This window comes from Panicum virgatum, chromosome 9N (genome assembly GCF_016808335.1).
Source record: "Panicum virgatum strain AP13 chromosome 9N, P.virgatum_v5, whole genome shotgun sequence".
NCBI lineage: Eukaryota > Viridiplantae > Streptophyta > Magnoliopsida > Poales > Poaceae > Panicum > Panicum virgatum.
The window spans coordinates 66,491,165-66,509,894 of record NC_053153.1 but is presented as its reverse complement, the minus strand read 5'-3'; the positions used below and the strand labels follow the sequence as shown (position 1 = coordinate 66,509,894).

General features: G+C 43.0%; 2 protein-coding genes across 4 annotated transcripts; both read right to left on the bottom strand.

Annotated features, from left to right (window-relative positions):
• Positions 1–9,700: 9,700 nt before the first annotated feature.
• LOC120692334 lies at positions 9,701–11,942 on the bottom strand. 2 transcript variants are annotated; one of them, XR_005682583.1, is made up of 3 exons: positions 11,741–11,940; positions 11,248–11,641; positions 9,701–9,923 (listed from the first exon to the last, which is right to left on the bottom strand). XR_005682583.1 is itself a non-coding variant. In XM_039975603.1 (3 exons), the coding sequence occupies exons 1-3, from the start codon at positions 11,877–11,879 to the stop codon at positions 9,884–9,886; spliced, it is 579 nt and encodes a 192-aa protein (XP_039831537.1). In that variant the 5' UTR covers positions 11,880–11,942; the 3' UTR covers positions 9,701–9,883. The 2 variants fall into 2 exon arrangements, 1 of the variants encoding a protein (XP_039831537.1); XM_039975603.1 differs by having other exon boundaries at positions 11,248–11,647; positions 11,741–11,942.
• Positions 11,943–12,381: 439 nt separating this feature from the next.
• On the bottom strand, positions 12,382–18,086 carry LOC120691214 (nuclear poly(A) polymerase 3-like). Of its 2 annotated transcripts, none has more exons than XM_039974235.1 (10): positions 17,605–18,086; positions 17,404–17,490; positions 17,225–17,323; positions 15,908–15,970; positions 15,667–15,828; positions 15,018–15,131; positions 14,649–14,711; positions 14,264–14,563; positions 13,482–13,646; positions 12,382–13,388 (listed from the first exon to the last, which is right to left on the bottom strand). In XM_039974235.1, the coding sequence occupies exons 1-10, from the start codon at positions 17,836–17,838 to the stop codon at positions 13,059–13,061; spliced, it is 1,617 nt and encodes a 538-aa protein (XP_039830169.1). In that variant the 5' UTR covers positions 17,839–18,086; the 3' UTR covers positions 12,382–13,058. The 2 variants fall into 2 exon arrangements, with proteins under 2 accessions (XP_039830169.1, XP_039830170.1); XM_039974236.1 differs by having other exon boundaries at positions 17,413–17,490; positions 17,605–18,082.
• Positions 18,087–18,730: the final 644 nt, after the last annotated feature.

Below are 18,730 nucleotides of genomic sequence, written 5' to 3'. Positions count from 1 at the left end.
AAGTTAAGACAATTAAGAAGAGAGAAGGAAGACGAAGTAAATACAAACTGGCATCATTTTATAAGATCTTCCAGATTCCAGGATGCGTTTGGAAGTAGCCTGTGACGCAGCCGTCGTACTATGGACAACAACATAGCATTGAAAAGGCTAACTGTGAAGCAGAGAAAGTACGATTGCAATTGCTGAAGACCTGCATACACAATTGATGGTATAAAAGTAAAGTGTTAAATATTTGGAGAAATAATGGTGTTGTTAGCTATGACTTCTCAAAGTTTTATAGAGGTAAGAGGCATTACATAGGACTATAGGAGTATGTCAGCATTTCAGTGAATTCGGTGTGGCATGTAAGTCCTACAATAAGAAGGAAATCAACAAACAATAGGATAATATTTGGACTCTACATTTGCATCATTCATCGAGGGCCTAAATAGTTCAAAGAGCATGTCAGGTCTGTGAACATTCATGGCTTGCCCTATGAAATAGAGAACGTAATGGGTGCTTCAGAAGGTTACAATGATGAACCATAAGATGACCAAGAAAAAAATGCTTCATCAGCCATAATGATGTCAAGGTATCATGTGTGGGAGCATCTGTCACTAATATAGTGAGAGGCTTGTAGATGATGCTGTTGAGAGAATAAAGAAAAACAGGAATGTGTAGGTCAATTCCCAATACCTATTTTCCCTTTTTTTATTAAGACCTTCCTATTGCTGTCACATAAATAGAAGACGACAACAAATTATTGACCTAAAATGAAGTCAGTGGCTTAGTTGCAAGTTGCACATTTCCCCCCTAAATTTCAGAAAAATAAGAGACAATGCCACATTGTCTCATTTTTGCCAAATATTTCCCATGATGAGTAGGATTTTTCTTCTTTCAAAATTAGCAGGAAACCTCCCAGAAATTGGAGGGTTACTCCAAGACTAACCATAAAATAGATCACATGTCAGAGACAAACAGATGTATTGTATCTGAAAGAGATTTGCTATCTATCAAATTAGAATGAAGAAAACAATGAAACCATTAAACATATTGCCCAATCTCTTTAGAAACTCAAATGGAAGCACTGCCTCCTCCACAGCTGTATCTCAAATAGCTTCTCATCTACCAAGGCAATAACAACATATACTGAAAGAAGGAGCAACAATGTTTTTTCTGGAACTGACATTTCCTCGGACTCCTTATGTGCAAGCAGTCGTAGCACAACATCAAGCATAAAAAAGTCACCTGGGCATAGTGACCAAAGTCGGCGGCCGGCAAGAACAGAGCAGGAAGCAGGGGGAGGTTCCAGTTGGTCCTCCGGGAGGTCCTTCTGATGCCGCTGCTGCCGTTGGCCCTCCATCTCCTTTATCTGGCTGGTGACCCATGGGCCATGGTAGGGAGCGGGCGATCCAATTTAGTGTGCAGGCCACCCCTGCACAGCAACAACATGTCCGCTTCATCCAGCAGGAGCCACCGTATGGCCTCACACACGGCGAAGAGAACGGCGCTTAGAACGGAAGCGGGAGGCTCGCTGCAACAGGTATAGGAGGAGAGGTGCAAGGGATGTGAGGCTCACCGTAGCAGCTGTAGGAGGACAGCAAGGGAGAAGGACGCGGCAAGATGGATGCGGTGGTGCGAACGGCGATGAAGCAGAGCCCACAACGGCGGCGCCTGCTTGCATGGGAGGATGAGGGAGGAGAGAAAAGCAGCGAGCTGGTTAGGCACGGCACCACCAGAGCTGCGTTGCTCGGGGGACCCCGACGTGGTCACCGCGGTGAAGGCTAGCGACGGCGCGGAAAATCAAGGGCGGAGCGGCCGAGGCAGCGATTTGGAGAGAGGAAGGCGCAAGAGGAACCAGGCGGAGCCGATTTTTTCTGCGCACAAGCGCGGGGGAAGCAAAGGAGGGAGAAGTTGTGCTGCGGCGGAGAACGGAAGAGGAGGCTCGATTTCTTTCGACGAAGCCCACAGGCGGCGCCAGCTGCTTCCCACCGCGTCAAGCACACGCAGCAAGAATGCAGGTGCGGGGTCTCCGTGGACACGCCGGGGCACGCGTCAGGCCAAGATCGTGCAGAAGCAAGGTCCAAAGCAGCCAATCTCGCGTAAGAGGCACGCAGTCCACCAACCGAGCCGCGGAGCATCGGCAGGAACAACGGGCCAGGAGATGACGATGAAAGGCCGAAATAATGTGCAGACATGGACGACGCAGGGGTCACCGGCCCAGTTACGAAGCCAACCCAAAGCAAGAGCGGTGCACATCGTGGATGCGTCCGCCAATGCAGAGAGAATAGGACAACTGACACGCGGAGCACCGCGAGTGGCTGGAGGACGCAAAGGCCTCCGGAGGCCTTCTTTTGGTCCAGCGATGTAAGTTTACATATTCTGACCGATATGTCTGCTCAACGTCATTTATAAAATCATTACAAAATCCTGACATTGAGGTTGACAAGTGTGGCAGCAAGACTTATCAGCAAGAATCAGACCGCGTTTCTTTAGGGGAGATCTATTTTGGATGGTTGTTATTGTTCAGGAGGTATTGCATGAGCTCAAAACAAAGAAAGTGTAGGGGATACTACTCAAACTGGACTTTGAAAAAGCTTATGACAGAGTAGATTTGCAGTTTTTTGGAAGAGGTATTGAAAAGAAAAGGTTCCTCTGAGCAGTGGATAATGGATGATGAAGGTTGTGCAGGGAGGAAGGGTGGCAGTAGACATCAATGGAGAGAGGGAGGAGTTTTTCAGAACCTACAAAGGGCCGAGGCAAGGAGATCCGCTGTCCCCACTGCTGTTCAATCTAGTGGGGGATGCTCTCGCTGCTATACTAAATTTGGCAAATGCTCGTGGTGAAATCAAAGGTCTAGTGCCGCATCTGGTAGGAGGAGGCTTGACTCACTTACAGTATGCGGATGATACCGTGATCTTCCTGGCGAATAGTAAGGATAATTTGACACGCATGAAATTTATGCTATACTGTTTAGAGGCAATGTTAGCATGAGGTTAAACTATAACAAAAGCGATGTTTTTGTGGTTGGCACTGACAGAGAGACACATGAAGAGATACCGCATTTGTATGGGTGCAAAACTGGTGAGCTGCCAATAACGTATTTAGATATGCCGGTTAGTGACAGTAAGATTACCAAGGCATAGTTGAGCTATGTGGTATCTAAAGCTAGCAAAAGGTTAGAGACGTGGAAATGTGATACAATATCATCGGGTGGCAAAGCGGTACCAATTAACTCTTGTCTATCAAACATTCTTACACCATGGGGGCGTATTTACTCTATGAAGGGAACTACTAAGCGCTTAATTCTATCAGATAATGGTTCCTCTGGCAGGGGACGAACAAAAAAAGAAAGTATATGGTGGAATATGGGAAGCTCTGGCTCGACCGAAAGATTGTGGGGGGACTGGGTTTTATGGATGTCAAAGTAATGAACATTTGCCTCTTGTGTAAATGGCTAGAGAGATTGGAGCGAGGTGACAGTAGTATCTATGTCGAGCTGCTGAGAAGAAAGTATCTTGGTGAACAGAGCATTTTCCAACAGAAAAAATAAATAAGAGGCTCGCCGTTCTGGAGAGATCTTTTATCTATTAGGCACTGGTTCCAGCAGGGAAGAGTTATCGCCAAAATGGGGTGAGGACGAGGTTCTGGGAAGGCACGTGGTTGGGGGACTGCCCTCTAAGAATTGAGTTTGAGAAACTATTTATCTTCTGTAGAGAGCCAAACATTTCAGTTGCTGAAGCTCTGAATGAGGGTGTTACATAGAATTCAGGAGATCTCTGAACCAAGAAGAGGGTCGTGAATGAAGAAGATTAACGGAAATGTTGTCTCAGATCACACTGCAAGAGGGGATTGACCATTTCACCTGGGCTCTGGAGAAAAATGGGAATTACTCCACGAGGTCCTTGTACAGAGCTCTGAACTTTTGAGGTGTTGAGGACAACATTCTAAAATATGTGTGGAAAGGGCGTATCCCTCTGAAAATCCAGATTTTCTATGGATGGTGTTTCATGATAGAATACAAGCGGCGGTTTAGTTGAAGAAGAGGAAATGGACTGGCCCAGACTGCTGCAAACTGTGGGGAGAGTTAGAAACGTCGGATCACATCCTCTTTCAATTGCCTAATTAATAGATAAAAGATCTCTCCAGAGAGACGCTTTGGGCTTTCATCAGAGAGACGCTTGGATGGGCTTCAGCCCTATCCTTCATCTATTATATTATTAAGGGAGTGTTAAAAGAAACTATCACGTTCACCGAGATGGTCTAGAAATTCCCACATTAATCTAAAAAAGAGAAGGATTTGCATCGTTGGATTTTATGAAGATCTAACGGTTCAAACTAACTCAAGAGTCCATATCAAATATGATTAATAAATAGCTAAATTCGGATTAAAAAATTAAAAATTAAAAAAATTAGGATACGACAGAGTCCATGCTGAATAAGATTAGTAAATAGCTAAATTCGGAATTAAAAATAAAGAAATTAGAACTCAACCAAAGAGTCCATGTTGAATACAATTACTAAATAGGTAAATTTGAAATTATAGAATTAAGAAAATTAGAATTAGCACTCGACAAAAAAAATTCATATTAGCCAAATAGAAAAATTAAAATTATAAAAAATTGGCATTGAATATGACTAATAAATAGATAAATGCAAGAACCAGAAACAAAAAAATTATAGTTGATGTGTAGAGTGATTAAGAAGCATATTAAGAAGGAAAATAGCTGAACAAATAGTATATGTCAAATGCAATAATAAAAACCAAATTTGAATTCTACATCAAATAAAGTTTAATTTAATGAAGATCTAAATAGTATTAACGTATATGATTTACACTATTAGATTTAATGAAGATCTATCGGTCTAAATTGGCTAGAAGAGTCTATGTCTAATTTAATAAATGTAATATTCTAAACTACCCAAAAGTGTCTGTATCTAGTTAAAGTTAAATACAGAGTCCGCATGACATAAAAAATCACGTCTCCATCTATGTCTCACATTAACCCTCCTCAAATATGCAAAAAAAAAATACGGCAGTAGCATAAGCGTGACAGCGCGATCATAGTTGTATTGTATCTGTATTATAGAATGAGATAATTGGTTTCAAAAATCTTCAGAACGCCCTGCATTGCAGCGCAACCATAGTATTTTCCCGAGATTCCAAATCACAACTTTTTGAGTCTCAAGAACGTCCTGCAGTACATGCAACTGCATGAAGCAAACTGGATTCTACTCAAAACCATTGCCAAACTCAATCAGTCCATTTCTTCTGGAGCAAGTGAGCAACCAAACATCAAGATAGGGATGAAAAAGATAGTGACGATGCGCATATTTTAGATATGCAATGTATTGCAAGACCATCAGCACCGTATGAATGTCAGTGCGGGCCAATACATACGCAAGCCAATCAATGTGAGAGAAACATCGGCTGAAGAACCAATGCTTTCTCCAAACAAGAATTATCATCATAAATGTTGCATTCCTGAACAACTTCAGTTATACAAACTAATCTGATGGTGGTCAACGAAGATTCACAATTCTGTGGGTATACAAATAGTTCCATACAATTAATAATCGCTGGGATAAAGAGTAAAGCACCGAAACCTACAAATAAATGTGACTATTTATTAGCCCAATCTAAAAAGATGCATGGGGAAAAATCACAGAATTAATCGTGTGAGGAATCAAATAATATAAATAATTCATGACATTATTATCCACATCTAATATTTATAAGTACATAAAAAAACACTAGGCACGGAACACAAATGTGATCTATACCTCTAAAGAAGTATAGAGAAAGGAAATAGAAAAGGATAAACAAGCAGCAAGGTTGAACGGATAAGAAAAATAGAAAAAGGAGAGTAGAAAAGGAAGGTAGGAAAAATGAGAAAATAAGGGAAAAAGAAAAGGATAGAATGGAATTATTGGTTTAGTCTTTAATTAATATCATTAGTCACTACTATGTTATTTCATATGAAATTATGTTATTATGAAATCACATTATATATTATGGGATAATATAAAATTATAGCCAGGACACGTTGGACATTTGACATCTTTCATATATTCATGAAAAAAATAGGAGAACCTGTTCTACCGAATAATTTTTAAAATGGCTCTATATCCATAAGAGAAGCCGCTCTCCGCTCCATCAGAAAAGCCACAACCAGAGTTATTTTAGCCATAACAAGAGGCCTAGAACCCTGCTAATCTATCCCAAAGTCGATTACCTACGGTACAAAACAAATGATTCAAACAAATGTTGTCGCTGGTCCTCTTCGCTTAGCAAAACAAAAGCCACGAGGCACAATCTAAACTCAACAACTAAGTCGAACTAAACAGGGAACTTCTCCATTAAATGCATCGGACGTGAAACACACTAATTGATTTCAACTATACAGAATAACAAAATGAAATACAGAGAAATCAATAGAAATAGCTACAGAAAATGGAAGATAAAAAAGAATAGTTAGAAACAACAACAAAGTTATATATGGAACTATCCATCACCGGGATGGCAAAACTCCAAAGTAGGCCAATTTATGCAATCATATGGGCTAAAAACAAATAAAAAATTATGCAGTGACCAAACTGGGAAAAATAATAATAGATTCGATTGAATAAAAGATTTAAAACATATATGCATTCATATAGCACATACATATATAAATTTTGCATAACATTTATTTACTAAAGTCAGCATGAGGCCCCAACTTATTTTTTAGCATAATTTTTTTTGTCTCATTCACGATCTTTTTTATTTCGCTCCTATGATGAGTCAGTTCTAAATCTGCTAGATGCTACTTAGGTGCTCTAATAACTACAGTAGATATATTTTCGCTAAATAATAATCAAAATATTGTAAGATACAAATCGAACTTCAACATCTAAGTTACAGACTGTTAGCAAACATCACTAACACATACATATTGTCGGTACCCCAGGACTGGGGTACCCCCTCTTGCTGTGTCTAGGCAGGAGCCTTGTGGTTATCCTTGACTATGTCCAAACAGCCGGATCCCCGCGGTCCGGAGCCCTGTTCACCCAACAACGGTCCCGGACCCATCCCCCGACTGGGAAGGGTCTGGGAGCACCACGTGTTTCGGGAAAAGCAGGCGCTCAGCCCGAACAGCCGGGAGCTCCGGACCTTCCGTGGAGGTCCGGACCCCCGCGGAGTCCCGGACCCCCCATGGGGTCCCGGACCCTCTGTATAGTAACCGGACCCCTCACTAAGGGAAGGAATTGACACCCCGCCCCGGGGAGGTCCGGAGCTGCCACGAGTCTGCAAGCACAGACACGTATATAAGGCCACTTGGTCTCCATACTAAAGGTTCACCTTCCACTGCATTCATTGCGGTAGGTGGACGTCCGCATTGATATAGCAGAAGCCGAGGCAAGTCTTTAACCAGGGGACACTATTGATCGCATATTACCAAGACGTGTAGTGGAGCCGCTGGCGCCGCCCACGCCGCGCCTGTCAGTCTGCCATGAGAGATGGACACGACGGCTCGGCTTCACCCATTATGACACCTACATAATAGCCTCAACAGGCCACGCCGCAAGCTACGTTTCCCCAACGGGCACCTTGCTGACGAGACAAGAGAAGACCTCCCTGAGTCAGAACGCCGGCAGGGCATGGAAGCATATCAGAGAAAAGATTCACAACTACTGTAGACATTTAAGTACTCAGCGCAGTATGCTGCATAGTCCCGTTGGGCCCACCTGTCGGGGCCTCAACGACCAATGTATCCGCACCCCTTGATCTTTAAAAAGGAGGGCGCCCGCTAGAAGGAGGCACAGGCTGGAAAAAGGCCAAGGCCCGGCAGAGGATAGGGTCATACACAACCAAGAACAATATTTCTCCCAGTGGATGTAGGGTATTACGCTCCGGCGGTCCGAACCACTCTACATCGTGAGTTCATGTGTGCTTGCCTCCGTGCTAGATTAGCCTAACCGCCTAGTGCTTCCCCGAGTCCTCCCTCACAGGGAATAGGCGGGTGCGCTCCGCCACCCAGCTGTGGGTACCCTAAAAATCCCGCGACACATATAAATATATTTCATAACTACTTATAAAAAACTTTGTATAAATACAAACATATACAATATGCATCCATATTCAAGGTGACCCAATATTAAAATTCAATCCTCAAATTTAGATTTTGCAGGTTAAAGTAATAAAATATGCAACTATAATATTGAACAAACCAACATAAAAATTGATGTTTGGTATGAACTCCTATGCATAGAAAGCTGCAGGTAGTATTCAGCAAGAGCAGATGAGAGGTAAAAAAAATTTGTGAACGGGTGCCTAATCGGATTGGTTTGGTGGCCTGGCCTCACTAGCACTCCTTAGGTCATGGGTTCGACTCTCGGTGAGAGCGAATTTTAGGTTGAGGTGAAAAAATACACTCGCCTGTCTACAAGCCAAAGCTCATGGAATAGATCCTGACCCGCTCTCACACAAGTAACGGTATGAATTACCCCACCCCTAGATGAGGGTGGGGCAGAGGTTCGAAGGTTTCTCGACCTACGTGAAGTCTTTTTATTCTTACATTAATGCTCAGATTCTTACATTAATGTTTAGAGACAGCATACTCCTTGCAAGTTGAGTTTTTTTAATATAAATAATTAAAAAACTAAATAAAAAACTTACTACCCGCACTGTTAGCGCGGGCCACCTTGCTAGTTGATCTTTAAGGACAACATTCTCTTCTATGGGATGGGCAGAGTTCGACAGTTGTTTCTCTTTCTTTTTATTTTTTTTATAAATGTTTCTTTTTCTTTGTGCAAGTGCGCTATGCACGCTGAGGAAAACAAGCAACGATCTTGTCTTTAACGACAAAATCGTCCCGGAGCCAATGGTGGTGGCTCACAGGATGCTGGCGTGCTGGAAGCCCTTGCTGGCACTGGCACGCCGCAGGAACCCGGCGCCGCCGCGGCAGCAGGCAGGTGGGGCAGGACGCGCCTGGCGGCGACGGGAAGAGCGAGAGGACAGCGCGGCCGAGGGTGCGCGCGCGAAGTAGGCTAGGCAGAGCTCCAAGGGTGCGCGGCAGCGCGGCCGTGCGAGGCGTGGCGGCGGCGCCGCGCCATTCGTGGGGAGGGGGAAGGGGCATCGAGCCCGCCGCGCGCAGGGGCTCCCGCGCGGGGAGAGCGAGGAGGTGGCGGCGGGGAAAGAAAAGAGAAAGGTCAGTGGCAGTGTGGCACGGTTGATAGGGCGTCCGTTCGGTCGGATACCTAGGCCCCGTTTAGTTGAAGGCTGTAAAATTTTTGAAAAGGCATCTTTTTATATTTGATGTACTAAACATAGACTAATTACAAAAATAATTACAGAACTCGTCTGTAAATCGCGAGACGAATCTAATGAGCCTAATTAATCTGTCATTAGAGATTATTTACTATAGCATTACTGTAGCAATTTAGCATCTAATTACAACATAATTAGGTTCATTAGATTCGTCTCGCCATTTACAGACAGCAGTCGCAATGCGTTTTTTATTTCGTCTAGATTTAAGTCTCCATGCGGGTGCCGGAAAAAAATTTTGAATTTGGAAGTTTGGAACTGAACACGGGCCTATCCTTAGCATTCCCAAATTTGGAACGTAGAAAGTACATCACAAAAGAAGAAACAACGCTCTAAGGGCATGTACAACAGTGCAGACGGCTGCTGTCTTTTTGTCACAAACAGACAGCTTGTACAATGAGTTGTCTATTTAACTGTCTGCAGGGTGATCAATTCATCCATTGACACACAAACTCATGATGATCCAGTGCATAATTGATCTTTGTAGCCATTTTGTTGCATACATGAGAGAATGCACACTACATTCAAATAATTTGTATGACTCTTAAAATAAGCATGTATAATATATCAATTCAGTTCACACAGCATTAAAATAGATCAATTCAGTTCACCATCTTCTCGAGAGCAACACATCAACCTGCATTATAACAGATCAACACATCAGCCTGAATTTCAGAAATGACACTTGTTGACAGAAGTATGACAGAGCAGCCTACACTTGTTGACACTTGTTGATGGAATGTGCGGTCTTACAATTGATTATATGCATTCTATTGTAATACATATAGTTTAATGTATCATTTTGTTGCACTAAATTTCATCAGTGAACATGTTCCATCCACCATTAAGCTTTGACAGTTTTGGCACAAAAACATGAATTCAGTTGCTATATAACTGGACTTAAAACTGACATTGAAACAAGGCCATGCCTCAGTCCAAATGTCACTAGTCTCAGAACTGAATGAATAACATTTTACCTTGTATCCAAGTACTTGGATAAATGTCAGGCATTACAATAGCATTTTCTCTCATACCCTTTTCAAAATAGATGGGAAAATGGCAAGAACAAATTCTACCTAGACGGCTGATGGGACAAATTCTACCTAAATGGCTATGAGGTGCCCTTTCATGTTAAGTAAAGGGGGCAATGTACAAGGAGAAGAAATAATCTGTGCTAGATCATATGAAGTGGTCTTTCTGCAGAAAAGGTCTTCACAAAAAAGCTGATTTAGTGTCAAATATACTGATGACAAGAACAGATAGCATCATAGCAAGAACACATGAGTGTACCTACACAATCATCCCAGCCCCACCCAAAAAGAAGTTAAAGTGGTAGTGGCCCTAGTGATCTGCTCATATTAATTTTTAGTTTAGTAATGCTACGACCCTTGACGTTTTATGGAGAGAAAAAATGTCAACAAATGCACTACTTCCTCAGCATCAGGTCTCATTTGTATTTTATAACATCACCAGATTATATTAAATTGGTCATTGATATTCAGGACCAATTTCAGCTCGTTTGAGCTGACGCTTTCAATTTACTTCAGCCGAACCAAACTCTTAAAAAGGGCATAGTTTTGCTCACTAAAATAATGTCAGATTCCTGTTTGGATGCAAAACAATTACATTTTACCAATACTACATGCATACTGAACAGATCCATGTTAAACAGGGCAATGTGGTAGGAGAAGAAATAATCTTTGCCAATTCATATTAAGTAAAAGAGAACCTAAAGGGTAGCTATCGATAGCAAACCAGTACTAATCATTTGGTAGCCAGGTCCAGCTTGCAATTTAGAATAGCATAATCAGTTCCCAGAAAAACAATAGTGATGGATTTTTAACAACATTAGTGATGCAATGCTTTTACTGAATAACCAAAAAGATGACCATGCCTTTGTCCAGTGGTTCCTATGAGCAATTTTGACCCAAATTAAGAGCAAGATTGAGTAGGAATCATACCATGTTGCAGGTTCTGAAGATAGCATCCATGGTTGAGACAAAGGGCTGCTACCGAACAAGCTGCCGGCACCATTGAAGAAGAAATTTCTGTCAGTCAATGAAATCGGAGGAGTACATGCTGAAAATGCGCTTGCTTCGTTCTGCTCCAGCGCATGGCCGGCGCAGCCGGAACTCATCTGCTCCGTTGCCGCCGCAGCTCCCCCCGTGGCCTTCCGCTTCTGCTCCGGTGCCGCCGCAGCAGCTCCCCCTGTGGCCTTCCGCTTCTGCAACGCCACCTTGGCCCCCTGCTCCCCTTGCGCCTCTGCCTTAAGCAGCTCCCGCGCCACCGCCGCCGACAGCTTCTGGTCCTGTTGCATGGTGTGGTCGCCGCCGCAGCCGCCGCTCGCTTCTCTTCCTGCAGCTAAGGTTAGTCGACGAGGGATTTGGGGGATATTTCAGTGGCGCTTCGAGGGGGATTTGGCGCGAGATTTGCCGCGCAGGAAGCAAAAATCACCTGCGCGCCCATCGGATCGGCGTCGCCGGCGGCGAACGGGAGCGGATCGTACAACGGGCGCGCGGACTCGTCGATTGGCTTCGGAGCACGCGCCGGTGCCGTAGTCGAACGAGACGACGGCTTGGCTCGTTTTCTTCATTTAATGAGCACCGGGAGGGTGTTTTTGCAAAAAAAAATCTGCATGTCGACGAGTGCTGGCTAACCGTTGTATTTGCCCTGAAGTCTATATTTAGATGATGTTGTCTCATACGAGATACCTAATTCAAGAGAGCAACGCGAAGGGGAAAGAAGCAATGCTGGCTAATGAGTAGTACTATCCTTTTATCTTAGCTGATGAACCAGTTGCACTATGCTGGTAACTTTCCAGTTTTTTTCCTTTTATTTATATTGGACATAAGGCAATATTACTGAAACAGCAATTTGGACCAAGGCTGCAAGCCAGGGTACGAGGCTACAAGCATGCTCAGAAATGCAAGGAGTATACGCGCCCAATGCATACATGTGTTGCTTCGCATCCAAAATTATATTCCCAGAAATTCACAGCATGGCAAGGAGAGAAGCTTACCAAATTTTGGCATGCATCCAAATCAGCGCCATCTTTTGACAAACGAATGGATGTATTCTAATCTTGAACCTTCAACAACACTTGAATAAGATAATATATATAGAGAAACGGAAACAACATTGTGAACAATTACATCAAGCTTTGGCCAGACTTAATGCTTGAGTACACAATTTTGCTTCCTCAAAAGTCATGATCACTACGACGAATTCTTGGTTGGTAGGACAGGCAAAAGTTTTTTTTTGCAGCCTACAACAGCTAAAGTGGATTGGATTCGATCCAAAACACTTTCATAACGACCTAGAATGGATAACTTCCATTCACAACCCATTTCATATCAACGTCCACATCTTTGCCCGCTGCCCAGCAGCATCTCTAACAACAGGAAGCAATTTACACATTTTTTGCTGCCGGGTACAAACATTACACCTACAGTGTACATACAGCTATATGGTATCTCCTTTGTCACTTGTATACCAATTGCTATTTTGTGTACATGAATATACATGTACCTGCACAAGCCTCACAACAGGAATAAGTCGCTTGAATGGCCCTATATTGTGCTGGATGCTTGAAGAATGATCCAGCTCCAAGAAAAAAACTTTCATATTCCTTGTGCCAGAGGCATGAACTAGCCCCTACATCTAAAAGGACAGACAAAATTCTGAGTTCTGATGTTGGAAACAACCTCAACATCGGCTTCTCACTGTTCTCATATGCACAAACGAAGCTCACGGGCATTATGACACTGGAGCCCTAGCTGACTGCATTGTAGCTCTGCTTCATTAGTTGGTGCCCCATTATATGTGGTGGCAGCTTCTCTGAGTAAACTGAGTGATCAAAAACACTTTTAGGCAGCTGGGGAGGCCCAACAATGGACATTGTGATATCCGAATGGGCACATTTTTCCTTCCCATAGATGTTATTCAGGACACTTCTCATGAAGTCTTCTTTGAGAGAACTTGTACATATTTGAATATTCCTTCTGTACATGAGACCCCAGAAGAATACAACATTTGGCTCATTAATGGTATGATCAACTTGCTCTGATGGATCTGGGTCACAGTAAACACCAAGACTCTCGAGCTGCAGAGCAGGAGAGTTCAAGATCAGCATTAACACGACAACCTAGAAATGTGAGAAACAAAAACACACATGCTTAAGAAGAGGTGTAATAACCTTGAGAATAAGGTTGCGGAAACGTGATTTCACCCATCCAACCCAGTCAAGTAATTCTTCAGCCATCGGAGCAGAGAGAAGTATACGGAGAAAGCATTTGTATCTTGCACCATATGGAAAAGGTGCAAAGAGCCAACTCCAGTCAAAATCAGTAGTTCTGGTATCCTGTGGAAGAAACAAATGAGATAATATCGACCTGCCACTCAGGGACAACATGCAAGCCTTCTACATTCCACCAATAACAGAGCTGAGTGAAATGAAAACTGTTTTAAGACATTTAGCAGTTAGCACAAGACTTCACAATAAAATATTTGAAGAATAATCAGCAAGTAAAAGTCTAAAATGTAAACAGCAATGGAGTCAGTGAACTAATCGGTGGCTAGTTAAATGATGAAGATAAGTCTCTTGTTGGTAATTAAGAAATTTATTGAGCATGGAGGAGTCATGCCCATCATGGGATCCGTTAAGCTCACGTGCGCAGCAAATGACAATGTAAGATATCTATGAGCTTTAAGTTTTTCAGTGGAAATAAAATCAGCAGTTAACGTCTTTCCTTTTAAGAGAAAATGAAATAGTGCCCAAACAAAAAGAAAAAAAAAGAAATTCAACAATTTGAAAGAGCAAACCTGTTAAGTAGGAAATGATCCATTCAGATCTAAATTACTTGGTAGCTTTTAACAAAGTGCTACAAAGGAAAGACACGCGCGCGCGCACACACACACACATAGAGGCAGAGAGAGGACATTATTACATAAATAAAAGCCTAGCAAGAATAGTTATACCTTGGTCAAAGCATAACCACGCTGAAGTTCTTCTTTGATTTTGCTGAAAGTACTTTCTGTCGTACTAGAAGAGCAAAATTCAGGTGGAATACAGGGCAACATTATGGGCATGAGAGAGCACCCATCAGGACCCCGACAAAGAGCTGGCGGATCAAGCAAACTCACTGGGAGAGGCCAAGGCCAATGAACAAAAATATCGAAGAACAGAGATAACAAAGTATTTATACTAGCATTTGGATGTCTGTGACAAACATATGCAGCAAGAATTGCCAAATGAATCCCAGCAAAGAAGCCAAGTAGCTGAAAATACCATCAAGCAATCATTAATAGCATAGTTATAGAAGATAATGACAACATCATAAGCAACTATAGACAGATCACCTACATGGCAATGAAGTCCTCTTTTTCTTGCCCATAGTTTAAGACACCGCAACAGATATTGAAACTTCTGCATTGACTCCCCCCATAAAAGGAAAAAGATTACAACAGGAAGTGTGGTAGCAAGAAAAGTTTAAGGAACTCATAAAAGGTATAACAGAATCTAACATTAATAGCAAAATAAAAGGGACACTTGATCCAGCACTGATAAAAATACATTAGCAGAGACAAAAGCTGAGGAATAAAACCGATTATATATAAGGAACAGAGTGATACAATGGGAGACAACATTAGGTCTGAAAGACAAAAAGGCACAGAGTCGAATAAAATAAATGAAGAAGGATAACAGAATGTGAATAAATCTAATGAGGTTAACCTTCATATTAGGAACCAATTGAATAATCTGTCTATTAACACAAACTCCAGATAGACATTTCCAGCTTGCCCCGTCAACATTCTCTAGCACGTAGGGATCAAATGCACGTATAGCCTGCACGGTGTAGAGTGAGAACTTAAAATGGGCACCAGATACCATGTAGAATATCTCCTGTCTACAAGCTGACAAATAGTTAAATGACTTCAAACTAATAGTAAAAATCACATGACAGACCAGGGAAGACAGAGTTATTATGTAGTATAGGCATAAGGACTCAAAGATAGTTTTCACAAATGTTATCATGCTTTACTCAATTACATGAAAGACCCAAACCATGCTGATAAAAGCGTAGTAACGTACAACTCATTAAGTGGCTGGACTGAATTTTCTTGGAGGAGAATTTATTTCTTCATAATTAGGCGTCGCTTTCAAAAGATATAATCTATACCTCACTTATGCTACCACAAGTAATAGCAAGAAATAACTAAGCAAAGGCATAGTGTGACCAAAATGAAAGCATAATGTTACGGGATGGGCAGGGAAAAGATGTTCTGAGAAAACTAGAAATACAAATTCTATGGAATGAACAAATGTAACACATGTAATATAAGATTGTAAACAAACATCAACGGGAGACCACAATGCTTACCTCTGCGGCATTGATCACTGGGAGTTGGACATAAGGAAAGTCAACTAAAATTCCGTTGAATTTAAAATGCATCAATGGAACCTTAGCTCCTTCAATTGAATGCAATTCTGATACTTCTGGCCTCCCTTCAAGAATGTGTCGCAGGACAACAAAAAAATGATGCTGCAAATCAACACATGAACACTTTTCTGAGTAAAATTCAAAATTAATCAGCAGAAACAAAATACAAAATGATACTCACTTGCAATGATGTAATATATGGACTGACACAGAGAACATCAATATCGGATTCGGGCCCATATGCCTTCAAAGTAGAAGAGTTTAGTCAAGGTTTGTCAAAAAAGATAAATCAGAAAATTCAAAGGTATAAATAACAGAAGCAATACTATAAACTGTCAATTATAAACATGTGAACTCAAATTATAATCCTTAACCTAGCTCACCTGCTTAACATGCAATTAAACTATCAAAAACTAATTTAATCAAGATCTAGAAACTTGGAAACAAAATGAAGGCATGGTAAGAATGATTTGAAAAATGCAAAACAAACCGTTCTATGTAGTACAATGTTCATTCTTGAAAACCTGCATTTAGCAACTTCTTCTAACTCCCTGACTTACTTGTCTGGATTGACTTGTCTTAAAGCTTTCAAAGCACGTTTATACAAGCTCATGCATGCTATTATAACCATACAAGAAGACTCCAATAAGCAATCTCCCATACTCCTTTTAAGTCATACAGATACGTCTTTTTGGTTTACATGCAATCACCTTGTTTAAATATTGGCTAGCTATATACCTTTTAACATTGAGGTTCGATATTTGCAAACGATATGAGTAGACTGTTTTAAAAAATATCATAATGAACTTCTATGTTTTATATACATATTACACAACACAGTTTTCCTGTAGAAGAGTTTTGGAGACCATCTATACATGCCCAAAATGGCACTTCTTTGTTACTGGAGGGAGTACCAAACCTCCACTGCATGACCAGTGACGTTCTCCGCTTAAATTCGCAACTGCACATTCTGATTGCAGTTGGATTCAGACAGATCATTTCACCACATCATTACCTCAACAAGCCCAGAAAACAAAAATGGAAGAAAAACAGAGGAGCTATGTGCTCCTCATTTTGGTTCATTAAAACACTATAGGAGTCATCATAATTGGTAGATTCATCAATGCAAAAGATGCTCTTTACTAATATGATCATGGCACAAATGCAAGTATGCAACTCCAACAGAGAGTTGTGCAGAAGGGACAACTTGTGGAATGAATATTGTATGAAACGAACAATACCACATGTCTAGCTAAGCGATTCAAAAGGTTTACATGATCAACTTGACACACATAACAGGCAATTGAAGATTACTGGTACCGATTTCAGTAACTATTAATGTGCTTATATAGAACATCGTATGCAAAAGATAAGTAAATGCAACACAGACACAACAGATCATTTTAAATCATGCCATGACCAATTATTCCAACTTGGATGTTACGTCACCATAAAAAATAATCAAGAAAGCATGCACAAATTTTGCATCCCCGCTTACCCCCAAGGCATAGGAGCCGAAGGTCAACACCGCAGCTGATGTGATCCAATGTTGTTTTCCCTGCTCGTACGCCACCCTCTTTGCCCAATCCATCACTATCTGCAACAGCCATCACCATATAAAAACATCAATTCCAGCCGACATTGCAAGATGAAACCTCTTAAGCCCAAAACCCTAACCTCTATTACCTTGCCGAGTTCGCGTACCACCCGCTCCCTCCTCTGCTCGTCCTCTAGCGAAGGCACAACCCCCACGTCGGAAATGAACTTACCTCGTAAAACGTCAGTTCCCAAAATCAACCAACCACGAATCCACACGGAAATTCGGAATTACACAATAAGGGAAAACCGTGCCTGCGAGCTTTAAGCTCCGGCGCTTACCTTGAGGAGGGAGCGGCTCCGGCACTCGTCCATGTGCGCGATGACCTCGCGAGTGAACGGGGCGGGGATCGGGCGCGGCAGGAGAACCCCCGGGGGCGGGGGACCTGGGAGGTACATCCCCGGCGTCGGCGGGATCGGCGGCGGAGGTGGCGGGCCCATGAGCTGCAAGGGCGCTAGGGTTTGGACCTCCGGCTTGCGGGCCGCCGAACCCGCGACAGCGAGGTCGAGCGCCATTGCTGCCGGAGCGCGCCGCCGGCAGGAGGCGGTCGCCGGCCGGCCGGTGGCGATTCGCCGCCGCGTCGTTGGGGTGGGTGCCGGACGCGGGGACGACGTGAAGGAGAGCTTCACGTTTTGAAATTGTTTAAGGCCGCTTTGGGGTTTTGAAGGGGATGGACTGGACGGAACGGAATGGGAGAAGGGGAGGAGAAACGAAGACAACGACAGAAGACACCGAGGCCCCCGAGACAGAGAGGTTTATACAGGCGCGACGGTTCGTCAGGGCTGTTCGTCCCGGCCGGGAAGGGACTGGGAGGAGCCGGGAGCTGACGCGGTGGAACATATAGAGCGTGCCCCGCCCGCGGTAGCTGGCTGGGGATGGCTGGCAAGGAGGAGGAAGGTCGCGGTGCTGACCTGGAAATGGCCCATGCGTTTTCTAAGGTTGGTCGCTTCAACATTGCGTCTTCTAAAACTTGGTGTTGTTGGTTTTTTTTATAATACGTATCTGTATTACTGGGTAAGGAAAATCTACGGGGCATGGTTTTTAAGGCGTCGTCTAGGCGTCCAGGCGCTTGAAAAACCCTGGGCGTCCTGGACGCCACGACCAAAATCAGCAAAATGAGAGAGCAGGGGAGGGAGGAGAGAGAGGTAGAACTGGAGGAGGACCAGGTAACGCTAACAACCCATTTCTGCTTCCATCCCCTTCGGTTCTGGCTCTTGAAGTGCAGTAGCAGGGGAATCTCGCGTGGGGATCTAGAAGGGTAGCGGCAGCAGCAGTGAGGAAGGAGATGGGAGATCTAGAAGGGGGGGGGCAGCAGTGAGAAAGGAGAGGGGAGATCTAGAAGGGGGTGGCAGCAGCAGTGTGGAAACGAAGGGGAGATCTGGAAGGAGGTGGGTCCAGGAGTGGACA